General features: G+C 55.9%; 1 protein-coding gene across 1 annotated transcript in view; it reads right to left on the bottom strand.

Moving 5' to 3' along the window:
* The window catches only part of CLASP2 (cytoplasmic linker associated protein 2), a 126,017-nt gene that overhangs the window by 36,639 nt on the left and 75,279 nt on the right, over positions 1–14,099 (bottom strand). The window contains 8 exon segments of the mRNA XM_043962913.1: positions 1,904–2,011; positions 2,654–2,824; positions 8,713–8,814; positions 10,569–10,586; positions 12,922–13,098; positions 13,263–13,318; positions 13,606–13,773; positions 13,935–14,012. Coding sequence (XP_043818848.1) covers positions 1,904–2,011; positions 2,654–2,824; positions 8,713–8,814; positions 10,569–10,586; positions 12,922–13,098; positions 13,263–13,318; positions 13,606–13,773; positions 13,935–14,012 — 878 coding nt within the window.

Genomic DNA, 14,099 nt, shown 5'->3' with positions numbered 1-14,099 from the left:
CAGCATTCTCTACTTCCCATTGTAAAAAGAGGAGAAATGAATTTTCTATTTCTCCCATTAGCTACGTGTCCCAAAGGGCAACTTGAAACCTCTCAGCTTAAGCCGGCCTAATTTTAAAACCAAAATTTAAAAAATAAGCATGTGTGAAATTTAATTTGCAAGGAAAAAGTAGGGAATCTTTTCTTCCTCCGCAGCCAAGTTTCAGCTCAAGAACCCCGAAGCCAAAAGGCACTTTCTGTAGATGGGCGCCCGTCCGGACGGGTATCAGATCAGGTATCTCCTAGGCTCTGGGTGTGGGTCCCAGAGCCACACGTTCCTCTAGGGCCCAGGCCAGAGGGGAGAATCCTCTAGTTCAGATGGTTCAGTGACCCAACGTTGCTGAATGGCCTGCTCCTGCCCCAGGCCTCACCACAGAGGCCTCTGAATAAGGAGGACAACTAAGGGACAGGAGGAAGTAGCTCCTCGGCTAGGTTTGCAGAGAACTCAGCCTGTGGGCACCACGGCCGCAGCTCTGCCATCTTACCAGGGAGGCTGCCGCTCCCTGCTCAGCTCCTGTTCTAGCTGGGTCTGAGGGCCTGTGCCTGCCTAACCCTAACACACCTATACCAACCCCTGGTCCTCACTGCCTGCAGGGAGCAGCCAGGGCAGGGTGATCTGGGCAAAGCAGGAAAGGAGCAGGGTTAGCACCTCCCCCAAACTCAGAAGCCAGAAAACAGCAGAGTGTGGGGCCTGAAAAAGACAACCGGCCCTCTCCTGCTACAGATGGGGTCTCCCTGCACAGCACCCCCAGAAGGGCAACCCATCCTGCTAATGACACTTGTTTAGGAAGAGAGAACACAAGGAAAGGAAACCAATTTTCTCCGTCACATTCCGAATTTGAAAGTCACATAAGAATTAGGAAAGTCATGGGCACCCTGTACCCAAAGAATCAGTCCAAGTCTGACAGGAATGGCCATCCCCGGTCCATCTGTACTTTGGGGCAGGGAGAGAGGCTCAAAGGTGAGAACGGAGCAGCTCTGGTGCCTGACAACCACGGAGGGCACACGGAGGGTGGAAGGATGTGGAGAATGGGCACAGGAGAGCCCTGGCAGGAGCGGGAGCCAGCTAAGGAGGGGGATGTTTGTCACGTGAAAAGCAACTGTGGGTTCTGAGACTGAAAAATCCAAAGGGCAGGAAGGGTGAGCTCTGCTTGGCCAGTCTGACTCCTGTCTTGTTCACACGGGCATGTGCGCATGCTCTCACCCCTTCCTACCAACCTCGTCCCCCTCTGCTCTGACTGTGATGGGAAGAGGTCCCAGGGAGCAGTGGGCCTGCACCTTGGTACATCCAGCCAGGAAGCATCAAAGGGAAAATGGAGCGGCTGAATTCAGCTCTAGATGCCCGGGGGCCCGAGGTCCGAGCACAGAGGGCAGCAAGGTTCAGACCCTCATTCCCAGTCAGAACGTGATGGCCCTCTTGGTCTGCAAACACCCCCAGCCTGGGGCCTCCCCAGCACCGTGGACACAGCACTGTCCACATGGACAGAGACACTGAGCCATGTTCTTCAGGGGCAGCCAGACTTACTAGAGGGCAGGGAGAGGCCAGAGCCATTGACTTGCTAAGGGTCATATGGGGAGTTGAGAGTGGGATGGCATTGAGGGCCTTCCCCATGGTGATGTTCTAGATAATGACTGGACTGCGTCAGGAAATGGAAGTTGATGTGGTGTATCAGGGCTTACTCATCCATCTGGGGCGGCAGAGGGCAGGACAGAGGCTCTGCTGCCCCAGAGATGGACACAAGGGCATCGGGAGAGGCCTCCAGCCTCCTCGGAGACCGTCGGCACTGCAGGGGGATGGGAGACGGATGAGACAAGGTGAGGAAGGGCAGAACAAGCCATGCCGGCACGAGGCGCCAAGTACTCACCCAGGGGCTGGAAAGAGCGGACTGGACTCGTGTCCCTGCTGCTCTCCCGACTGGCCTCGCGGCTGCAGCCCTGACTCACACTGGGACGAGGGATGCGGCTGCCTCGCGCTGTACCCACGGAGCAGCCCAAGGGGACAAGAAAAGGCACTCTTTAGTGTGTGTGGAAGACGTGGGCTCCCTGAGGATTGGCTCGGGGTGGCCTCCAACAGCCCAAGTAGCATCCCTCTCCCCATCCTCTGGGGCATCTGAGCAGCACCCAGAAAAGGGATCCTCGCCGCACCAGAAGCGTCTCTGTTCAAAGTCTATGAGGGAGCATTGAGCTATGAACAACAAATGGGTTAATGCTGAACACCTGACAGGGAACACGTGTGTGTGTGTGTGTGTGTGTGTGTGTGTGTGTGTGTGTGTGTGTGTGTGTTAGAAAGGAGATAAAAGGAAAAACTGGTCTATTTTCAATAAAATGAAATGTCACTGGGCAAACACTGCATATGATAAACCCAAGACAAAGCTGGACTGGTTGGGCCAGGTGCGCAGGTATATGGTCTGCTTCCAAACAAACACTTGACGTCTAGACTGAGGCAAGTTGACAACAGACGGGGAACAAAAATAGAAAGGAAGCCAGGTGGAGCGCACAGGCCTCAGGAGGCTGAGTATCTCTGGGCAAAAAGCAGTGGACGACCAGCATGGGGCAGGGTCCAGGAGGCCCCTTGGGGGCTGACTCTCTGTAGCAAGCCGAGGGGGAAGCCTTACCTACAGAGAGGCGAGAAGGGCTGGCCTCTCGGCTGCAGCCCTGACTCCGAGGGATCTTGCTTCGTTTCTGAGCCGACGCAGGACTGACCAGCATCCTCTGAACTCCTGAGTTCATGGTGGAGAGCGCGGTGGTGGTCAAAACCCTTCCTGGGGACCCGGAGCGACTGCCAGCTAAACAGTGGAAAACAAAAGATCAGAGAATGCATGGGACGTTTTCAGAAGAGGCAGGAGGTTATGGGAGGGTGACGGGAATGGCCCGAGAACGAGGAGATGAACAGCTATTGGGCCCAAGGGGGCTTGGCACTCCCCCTGGGCACTAACACTTCCTGCACAGAGGCCTTCTGAAGGCAGCCCCAGTGCACAGGATACCCGGGTCTTGACCGCCCAAGGGTGCCTCCAAAAAGCTGCCTCGCACTCTGATTTCAGGAGCTGTTCTGAACGTCGTTGGCAGGGGGCACGGAGACCAGGGATGTCCACTTCAGGGGCCTCCAGCCCCTCATACCCCCAAGGAATTCTCTCTAGCACATACGAGAAGCGACCACCCCACCTCTGCTTGTAGCCCTCCAAAGCAGGGCGGCCGTTCCACGCTGGGACAGCTCTCCTCCCCCACCCCTTCTCCTAGTCCTGCACTCAGAGGCACCCTCAAAACGAAAGCCTCGTCAGAGAGCTCATGGAGGCTTCTCTTCCCGCTCCTTCAGCTAGGCCAAGTCCTCTCCTCTGGACTTACACATGCTGCTTCCGAGGAGGACCGAGGCCGGAGGGGCCTCTGCCTTCTGAGCACGACCCGCATTTATGCTGTAGCTGAGCCCCATGGGCCCCTGCTCAAGAATTCACCTCTACACCCCTTGAAGCTTCTCTCCTTTATGAGTTCAAAGGCCTCAACTCTCAAGACCCACCGGGATTCAAACTGTCTGCCGCTGTCAGGGCAGCCTCCAACCTTCTAGGCTCAGGTCCTGATCTAGGTCACTCACAGAAATAGCAGCCTCGGGCCAAGCACGGCTTTCCCGGGCGCTCCAGGGATCCCTCAAGCTACACTGATGGGAAGAAGTGAAGTCTGGCGGCCCCAAGAGGTCCCCAACTATCTCCCTATGGACCCCCTTGGGAATTCTCCCAGGAATCCAAGTCTAGATCCCCCTCTTCTCAGCCCGTGAACTGGGCCACTGGCTGTTCTGCGACCTCGTGCAGGTTCTCCTCTTTCCTATGACACCAATCACCTGCTTCCTTCAGGACCTGAGGATGCAGTTTATCCAGGCTGGGGACTCGAATCTTCACGGGCAGATGCTGGGCATAAGAGGTGGCAGCATTGACGTGACTGCACTAAGTGCTTTTCTTTCCTTCCTTCTTTCTTTCCAGGGCAATAAAGGTTAAGTGACTTGCCCAGGGTCACACAGCTAGTGTCAAGGGTCTGAGACTGGATTTGAACACAGTTCCCCCTGAATTCAGGGTCAGTGCTTTATCCACTACTAAATGCTTTACAAATATGAGCTCATGCGATCCTCGCCACAGCTCAGGGAGGGAGGCCCCTGCTCTACCTCAGCCAGGTAAACTGAGGCAAGCAGCGTTAGTTATGTGGCACATCCAGGCTGACACAGCTAGGAGCATGCATTCTCCCTGACGCCAGGCCCTGCCCGCCGGTCACGTTTGTTCCCAACGTTCCCCTTGATGGAGAAAACAGACGCAAAGGCCACATGGAGCTGCCAAGGCCCTGTGCTTGGAGCACCAAAGGCCCCCCCCCCCCCACTGCTGCCCTGAGTCTCGCCAGGCCTCCCAGGCTATGCAGAGAACCCTGACCTTCTCCTGGACAGCTCATAACCACCACGCGCACCTTTTGTGTGTGTGTGTGTTTTGTGAGGCAATTAGGGTTAAGTGACTTGCCCAGGGTCACACAGCTAGTAAGTGTCAAATGTCTGAGGCCGAATTTGAACTCAGGTCCTCCTGACTCCAGGGCCGGTGCTTTATCCATTGCGCCACCTAGCTGCCTCCAGCTTAGTCTCTTTTGGCAAATATTTTATTATTAGCTTTTGTTGGCCAAGAATACAGCCAACCCACCCTATAGTTTAAGCTGCTCAATTGCCCAGTTCACTTTTCTCTTCAACCAGCACCCAAGACTTGCTCAGTGCTGGCCTTAACGCCCCTTCTGTCGTGTCATCTCAGAAGACGACGGCTAAGTCTTGGCTATGGGCCCCAGGGAGCCCAGCTACCGACTGCTCCCTCCCATGTGTGCGTGTGCTCCTGAGCAGGGGGGCCCTTCCTCCTCTCCCATCCCACACCTCAAGGCCGCTCTCCGCACGTGCTTAACCCTCCCGCGCATTGCTGGCCGCTTCTCACATAACTGCTCAGTCCTCGCCCACACTCTGACAGCCACAAAGGAGAAAGAAAGGGCTTTTAAGCATCTCCCCATTTCTCCTCTCTCTGGGTGAAGGCCACATCTGGCCGACTTCACTAGTCCCAACCCATCCAGTCCCCTGCAGCATCCCCTCCAGACCGACCTGGGTTCTTTCTTCCTCTTCCCCTCCTTTCCCTAAAGCCTCTTCTACAGAAGCAGAGAACCTGAGATTGGGAAGCAGGATGAAGGTGGCCTGGCCCCCACTGCCCAGGCCCTGGCATTTCCCGTGGTACCCACTGCCGCCTCCTGTCCCAGGACGGGCAGTCACTGCTTCTTTTCCAACAGACTCTGAGACAGCTGATGACGATAAAGCCGTCCCAGCCCCACGAGGTCAGAACCCCCCCCCCCACCCCGTGGATAAGCCCTGCTCAGTGATTCTTAGGACCTTCTCCCAGTGTCCCCTCCGGGAAGCGTGCCCTCCAGGTGCATTCCCGTGCACACACACACACACACACACACACACACACACACACACACGGACCTTCCCCCCTTCCCCCCCTTTCCATAGGCACACGATGCCAGAGTCTCATGGAGTTTGATGGGCGTGGCCTAACTGGATGCAAACTTGACAAGTGAAGCACAGGGCACAGAGCAGACAGTGGGATGCCAGGACTGATGTTACAAATGGCGGCTCTATTCAGCAGAGAGACCACTGGGCAGAAGCTTCTGGAGCCCGGACCCAGGCCGAGAAAGGTGGCGCCTCCCTCGGAGCCAGAACAGACCCTCCCTTTCTCGGGCCCCAGAGCAGTGGGTGCTGTGTCGACAGGGCAGGATGCCACGAGCGACAGCGAGCCAAGGCTTCCTTTCCCCCAACCTTCCACCAGCTGGCCAGAAAGGGACCAGCCCCCCATGCCTCATCAGGGAGCTGGCGGCAAGCAGGGGAAGACCAGAAGGCGCACTCGAGGCTCATTCTGGTTAGCTGGACTTCCAGTGTTCATGGGGCAGGTTCATGGGGCATTTCTGCACTCGAGAGGACCGGCAGGGCCAACCATCACTGCTATTGCCAGGCAAACCCTGTGTGGAGGGAACATCGAGTCCTAGATGTGTCGGTGACAGGATGCCCAGACTGAAGGAGTTCATGCCCATGGCCCATCCTTGGACCAGCACCTTAGGGTGCTCTTCAGACTGAGGATGCAGGAGCCCTGTGCTTGTGAGGGTCCTCCCTGACCACGGCTTCTGCTGAATAGAGCGCTCTCTGGGAGATGCGAATGGGTGACGGAAAAAGGCATGCGCACGTCCAGGCTGCGGGTTCTTACCGCCCATGGGGTTAGCCGACTGGGATCCTGAGAGGGCATAAAGGCAGGATCCGAGAAGAGGGAAGGAGCAGAAGCAGAGCAGATTCAACACAAATAGCAAACGGAAATAGGAACGCTTCAGTCACTTCACACCAATGAAGACGGCCAAACCCCCAAACCAACGCCCCGCCCCACCGCGCGTCCTGGGCTCTCGTGGCCAGGCTGAGGAGATGCTCGGGTACAAGGCAGAGGGAGCCAAGTCACAAAAGCCAGCCTCCTTGCTTCATCTTTTCAATGACCTCAAAAGGATGAAGGCAGCCAACTTGCCCTGGATGGAGTCGTTCTTAGGAATGGTGGCCGTCATAGTCAGCTGAGGCCCCAAGAATTCACAGCTGAAAAAGCCCAACCCTAATGAACGAGGCCCCATCCATGAGAACGGGCACATGGTTACCCACTGACCTGAGCCCATCCAGACGTAACAACCACAAAAGGCATCATGGGGCTAAGACAGATCTGCCTCCCCCCAAAGTCTTCTCACTCCCCTTTCTTTTGGGGGGACAACGATCCTAACACACCTGCTTTGATCCAAGGGCTCTGATGGGATTGTTCTTAGTGGGAATATGGAAAATAGGGAAACCTCAAACGTTATATTCAAGTGGAACTGAAGAGCAGAAAAAGAGAACCAGAACTCATGCCTCAGTGACCGCCCATCTCAGCTAAGAGGTCTTGGAAGCCCCAACACGGTCCAGCAAACCAGAAAGTCTCCCAAACCCGGGCTGCCAAGGTTAGGCGGCCACTAGCCTCGGGGCTTTGTTGGGCTGTTGGCTGCTCCACAGGAGCCGAGCCAGGACTGAGCTTGGAGAGACTGAGGCTCCCCGCAGGGCCCCAAGCTCCCTTGACTGGGGCTGCCTTGGGACGTAGAGTCAGAACTCAAGGCCAGTTCTGAGACCCGAGAAAGGACAAGAGGTTCCCTTCCCTGGCTTTACTTCTGCTCCCCTTCACATGCTCCTTTAAGAAAGGAGGACAGGCCCCCTCCTTTTTGTCATCGGTCAGGTAACGTGTGATCAGCAGAAGCCGCCAATGGGGGCTCGTTTTCTGGACTGAAAACATTCATGTCGACAGCAAGGTCACTGGCTTGGCTTTCTGCGGGCATCTCTAGCTCCCCAGTGCCTAGCAAGAAGCTCCCACACACCAAGCAGGGGTTCAGGAGCCAAATGCAAAAGCCAGAACCGGGGCTCCCTGAAAAGGGGCATCTCTCTCAGGCACATCTCAGTGAACATGCGCTACTAACAGCTGGTCTCCTCAGGCCCGAGGGCCAGCAGATTCCACTGAGATCCATTCTGCATGTGTTCAGCTCCATGGGATCGTGGATGGCCCCTTGGGCTTACCCTGAGTAAGCTTTGGGGTGGGAAAGAGCCTGGACGGGTCTCCTCACCTATACAATGAGGCCGTTAGTCCTGGCCGGCTACCTCCCTCCAAATTCTCCTTCCTAATCTTTTTCTTTCCTGCCCTTCAGCCACATACAAAGTCGAACAGTCTCAGGCTCCAGCAGCACGTCTGTGCGCTTGGCGCTTAAAAAGCCGTGATGAACACGTTTCAGTAGAGCTGGCTTTTTGGTAACCCCATGTCCTGACTGTAGACACTGAGCAGAGATGCCTCGGAGCTTCAGGGCACAAGGGCACACGTTCCTGGCTGGAGGTCAGGCCGACCTCAGAAGGGCCCTGCTCCTGTCTCGACACAACCCTCCCCTTGATGCCAGAGATGGGAAGGGACTGGGAACACTGCCTCCGGCACCAGTCACCAGAAGGACATTTGGAGCGCCATCCAGAGTCACCAATCAGTGGTGACTGACGCCTTGTGCTGGCCCGTCCCTTGGGGGCTAGCGATGCTTTCATGAGAATGAGGGCAATCCTGGAACCGACGCCCTCCTCGAGTGAGACATCATCGGTCACGCGCTTAGCCCAGTCCCGGACCCAGAGGAGGTGCTTCGTAAACGCGCCCGCCCCCCTCCCGTGAAGAAACCGAGGCAGCACATACCTGCCGCCTGCAGTTCGAACCAGAAACAAGGTGCTGTGGCAGCGGGTTCTGAGGGAGGACAAGGAGAAATCACCTTGTGTGTGTTCATCCTTCACCATGTTGGAGGCTGACGGATCAGCCAGGGGTAGGGGGCCTTCTGGTGTGAGCAGGGTGGGGGACCGAGAGGGGATGGGGAGGGGTTCCACAACACACTGCAGCCACAGAGAGGGGCTGGCACATGCACCACAACCAACCCAAGCCACGCCGGGAAAGTACCTTCACTTTTGTCTGGCGACGATGAACCTAAGACACAGAACGAGCACTTAGCAGAAGGCCTTTCTCTGGGGAAGGAGCCCTGCTGGTGCCCACACCTCTCCTGGCCAGCGCCGGCCCTGCGGGCCACGCCCAGAAGCAATACGTACGCTGAGACTGGGAGACCATCTTCGTCCGGCTTCGACCCCGCGAGTCCGCCTTGGAGTTGGCAATGCCCACAGCTGCCGTGGAAAGTTTGGATCGCACGCGACCTGGGAAGGGAAGTCTGTCATTAGGGATCTCGGTTCCTTCACGGACCCCAAGAATGGCGGGTGTCACAGCTTCCCATTGGCCTGGAAGCTGGATGGGACTGATGTGCCTAGCTACAATGACTCAAAACCAAACAGATCACGCATCGTCAAGTGGGTGCCTTGGGATGTGATCCTTCGAAATGGAAGAATGATGATGAGACCCACACAACCAAGGCCTACAGACTGACACGGAACTGACCGAAAAAGTCTCACTCCCATTTCTCAGCCTCCCGGGAAGCTTTTTCCTTCATTTCCTTATTGGGAAGGGAACAGCGGTCGCCAGCAGGCCTGGAGGCCCTCACCAGCTGTCTAACGCCAGCGGGCGACCCCCTTTATCTCCCTTTGGGAGAAGAGCTCCCTTGCTGGCAGGCACCCCTGCTCTCCCCTTCACAGGGAGGGGCCATCTCACACCCTCGGGCTCCAGGCGGACCTGCGCCGTCCCTTCTCACAGACCTCTCTTCTCTGCCCCTACTCCGCCCCACACCGCTGAAGTCTTAGGGGGCTGTAACGGGGGCCACTAAGCGGCACCCTTGGGCCATGTGCTGACTTAGAAAATGACGTCATAACATCATCTATGTTTTGCCATGTTTTTATTTATTTTGCTATTTCCCAATTACATTTTGACTGGTTTTGGCTGTATTCGAGTATTATAGGCCACATGTCTGACTCAGGCCCCCTAAGCAGAGCATGCTAGCAAGGGATTAGTCTTAGGGTACTAAAAGCCAGCCAGTATCCCTTCATCTAAAGCCACTCTGGCACTCAGGGTATCCCTGGCTGGTGCAGGACACAGAGAAATGGGGAGAAAAAGAAAAAGATTTAACTAAAATAAACAGGCCAGAGAAAAGGGCTGACTGGCGGGAGGAGCAGACAGGACCCCAACCCCACATGGGCGGTACCCAGGTTCCCGCCCCGTCAAGAATGTACTCAAGAAGTGGGACAGACTGGGCCCCATCTGCGTGGGAGAACCAGAAGAAATGTTCCACGGGGGTCATCAAGTCAGTGAAACACTGACATGCCTGAGGCCTGGACCAGCCAGGGGCACATGGTTTCAGGCCAGCCCAAACTTTGTACCAGAGAGATCCAGGGTCCTAAGTCTTGCACTGGGTGGGTGACTGTCCCAATGCCAATATCAGGCCCCCAGACATTCAGTGACCCAGTGAGATGCTCAAGCCAAAGGTGCTTGGGAGCCCAAGTTAGACTGTCACCAATAGCAGCACACGGCCCTCCAAAGCAAAGGCATGTTCTCAAGAAAAATAAAAGTAAAGCGTTAAGCATTTTCTTGGAAAAGGGATGATTCCAGCCACCTAATTGTACATTTGATGTGGTTAAATATGCAAAATGAGGGAGCTTGAGCAGCCAGAGATTGCCCAGGATTCAAATGAAAATTCCAGGCAAAGGGATGGCCCCTCCCCTGGAACCCCACACGCACAGACACACACACGTGCAGACACACATGCGGGCACATGTGTGCACACACAAGCACCTCTACTCTCTCTCTCTCACACATACACACATACACACACACACTCACATTTTCTCTCTCTCTCTCTCTCACACACACACACACACACACACGCACACACACACCCGTGCACCCACAGAACAAGTGAAAAAGCCAGTGAGGAATTAGTATGAAACCTCTGGGAGATGGTCTTAGTTTGCTCTGAAGATGAATGAAAACATTAGGGCTATCAAAGATGGAGAGTCATTCTTACCATCTTCAGAAGCTGTCCCTAAACAGGAAAAATAAAACAACAATGACATTTCAGCCAATTCTGCAGTGCATGGGTTCAATGCCTCCTAGACAGCCACGATACTCAGGAAAAACAACGATCTTGGGGGGCCAAGAGGGGCCGGCCTCTGCCTATGCTAAGTGAGCCTGGGAATAGGGGATTGCCACGTCTGAGCCCGGTTCATTTTGGAGGGGGCAAACGGTGACTCTGATCCCCGAGCAGGGCCCGTCGGGTGTGGCTGAGGCTCGCAGTGCTCTCCTGCTCCTGGAGCTTGGGGCCCTCACTACGTTGGCCTCAGCTCCCCAAAGTGTGACCGAGGCTGTTACAGCCCACACTGCAGCAGGCCAGGCAATCTCGCATCAGAAGCCCTCATTCACATCAAGAGGCCTTTGGGAAGTCAGAGGATTTCTCACTGGGGACCACAAATAAAAACGCCACAGGCAGGGGACCTTACACACCAGCCAAGGGGCACACATGAAGTAGGACTTCTTGGGGATTTCACCATTTTCCTAAATCTCAGACTTGGAGTTAAGTTATAAACAAGGTCAATCCCCCATTTTCAAAAAAACAGCAACACAGCCTGAGAAGGGCTCGTCCCAGAGGACGAGTGGTCAGCTGCCCACGGCTGAGGAACTTGGGAATTCACTTAGAAGGCAGCGGGCAAGACGGGGCAAGTGCCTCGGCCTCTCTGGGCCTCAGAGGAAGATGAGATGACCTCTAAAGTCCTTCCAAACCTAAAGACTCAAGCCTATTTTCAACAGCAGGATTCATGACCAAGACCAGGCAGCTTCACTGGACCTTCTCCAAGAACACGAGCTTTTTTTTTTTCTTTTTCAGTGGGGCAAGGAGGGTTAAGTGACTTGCCCAAGGTCACACAGCTAGCAAGTGTCAAGTGTCTGAGGCAAGATTTGAACTCAGGTCCTCCTGAATCCAGGGCTTTATCCACTGCACCTCCTAGCTGCCCCCAACACAAGCTTTTTAACTAGGGAGTCTGAGAACCCAAGAGGAGCTGGGGCCAGGGTGAGCAACAAGAGACTGCTCTTCCTGAACGATGAGGGGCAGAGGAACATGACAGAACTGGGAGAGGCAGGGACAGACAGCATCAAGCACCCACAAAGACACCCGCTGTCGGCTAGAGGGTAAATGGAGGGAAGTTCTTACCATCTGTCTTGTCCGATGTGTCCTCTTTGGCAAACAAGTAAGCAAAGAACAAAGCAAAACTTAGCGGGTTAGGCTCAAGGCTCAAGACGCACATCAGACATTTTCCTCCTGGATATCTCTTTGACCTGGCCTTTCTTCTCCATGGGAAATGTAGGGGTTAAGGCTTGCAGACCTACTGGGCAAAGAACCTTTGGGTTCTTGGCAAGGAGTAAGGCTGTGAACAGCAGAGAAGGGTATGGGAAGGGGAGCAAGAACAAAGCCTGCGACGCCCGTGTGTGTGTGTGTGTGTGTGTGTGTGTGTGTGTGTGTGTGTGTGTGTGTGTGTGTGTGTGTGTCTGGCCCTGGGGGCTTCCTCCCAGTCTTCTACTCTGAGCCCCTTCCCCTTGGTCCAGGGCTGAGCCACCCTGGTGCCACTCTATACGCATTTCTTTTCTAAGATGGAGTTTTCCCTCCAGGAGGCCTGCCAGGCTTTATCCCACGACATCTAACTTTGAGAAGAAAGACCTTCCCCTGGTTTGCTGCGACACTCTACAAACACCCCAACGTACAACAGCGAGAATGAAAAAATCTGAGGGAGGAATTCGAGGGGGAAATTGCTTTTAAGCTACCTGTGATTCAGCTATGAGCTCCATGTGCAGAAACAACCCTGACAAAACACTGCCCTCTTGAGCCGTCATAACCACACGTGGGCGCACACACATGTGGACGTTGGAGGTCATGTTTCTCCACAGATGCACCCCCTCCAAAGGGGGGCACTCACTGATAGGTCTTAGAGTGACAGGAGTCCCGTCCCCCAAACCTCTGAGAGTCTAGAAAAGGGAAGCTGAGTGGAGTCAGTCAAAGGGGGAAGGTGGGGACCAAAGTCTCTGAACAGGCCTGGGAAAAGCTAGCTCAAGGGCCCTCAGGGTGCCAGGTGCAGAGGACCACGTGAGCGCTGAGCACGTTGTGTCTGGGACGTTCTGGCTCTGAAACGCCTCTCGCCAGAAGCACGGGCAGAGGGCCTGCAACCCGTCCAACCCTCTAGGCCCCGAGGAGGCCGCGGGAGGTAAGAGCAGACGCCTCAGAGACGCCGCTCGCTGCTTCTGCCTCCCGGATGCTGGTGGCCAAAGGCCAAAGCGTGGAAATCCACGGATGGAGCCCAACCCACCCAGTGCACTCGCTCACGCTCTCTCACCTAAAGAAGCATAAGACCCAGGAGTGAGGGTACCAGGGCCAAGGCGCCCGCTGCTGCTGCCCGCCTGACCCGCAACATGGCGGGCCTTGGCCCCCGCGGCGGTATTCACATCGATGTCACTGTGGGAGCGCTGAAGACTTCCAGGACTTCCCGTCGTTTTACCGCTACTGGAGGACACTGGTGGGGAGGGAACAAAGCAGTGCAATGACTGGCAGTGGGGAGGAAGGCAGAGCACATTCCTGAAACCCTCCTCCAATCCGCAATGAACACGGCCCACCAACCAAGAAGCAGCCAGCCCTGTGCCAACCCCACACTCAGGCCCACCAGGCACGGCGCCTCACCTCTCCCAGGTGCAGCCGAGGCACTCCCCGCAGACCATTTGGAGGAGAACGGGCGGCTGGAAGACAAAGCACGTCTGTCACCTAGGGTCAGAGGCCCCCCCTCCGCTGTGGGTGAAGATGGGCCCTGGTCCAGGGCAGAAACACTCGCTGGGACAACTTGGGCAGAGCGCTGTGTAAATGGGACTTAGCCAAACGACAGGTGCCCCGCCCCCCTCCAGCACGGTGCCCACGGCGCCTGGTGCCCCCCCAACACAGCACTACTGGTGCTTGGTGGTACACTTTCCCCCGCACCCCCCCAAGCACGGCACCAAGGTCACTCCTCCGGCTCACCCCCCACACTTACTTGAGACTCTCCTGGGAGCTGGAGGAGGATCGGTCTGAGGGAGGGAGGGATGCGGCACTGCCCGAGTTCTTGAGATAAGTCTGGAGACTGCGCTGATAGGAAGGTTCCAGGGAATTATACAGGGTCTCGGCTTCACCAGGAAAGTGGTTCCTGAGGCCCATGTACGTTCTGAGAGGATCAAGAGAACGAGAGGGTCACCTGGCTGGGTCACAGGAGGCACAGCCCCTGCTGGGGGTTCACAGAGCCTCACGGCGCTTGCAAAGCACGAGACGAGGACCAGGGTCGGGACCAGAGACCCCAGACCCCACCCAAACACAAGAAAAGCTCACTTTCTGGCCTCCACTCTGGCCTCGGCATCCGCGTCATGAATCCCCTTCTTAATTGTCTCGACCAACACGGCTGCGTGTCTGAAAGGCAAATGGACCCCATGCTGTGCGTGCACCAAGGCCCTACTGGGTGACCCCTCACCCCTGGGACCCCCATGACTCTAAGGA

The sequence above is a fragment of the Dromiciops gliroides genome, chromosome 1 (assembly GCF_019393635.1).
Source record: "Dromiciops gliroides isolate mDroGli1 chromosome 1, mDroGli1.pri, whole genome shotgun sequence".
Lineage (NCBI taxonomy): Eukaryota > Metazoa > Chordata > Mammalia > Microbiotheria > Microbiotheriidae > Dromiciops > Dromiciops gliroides.
Note: the sequence above shows the minus strand (reverse complement) of the source record. Positions and strands in the feature narration are given on the sequence as shown.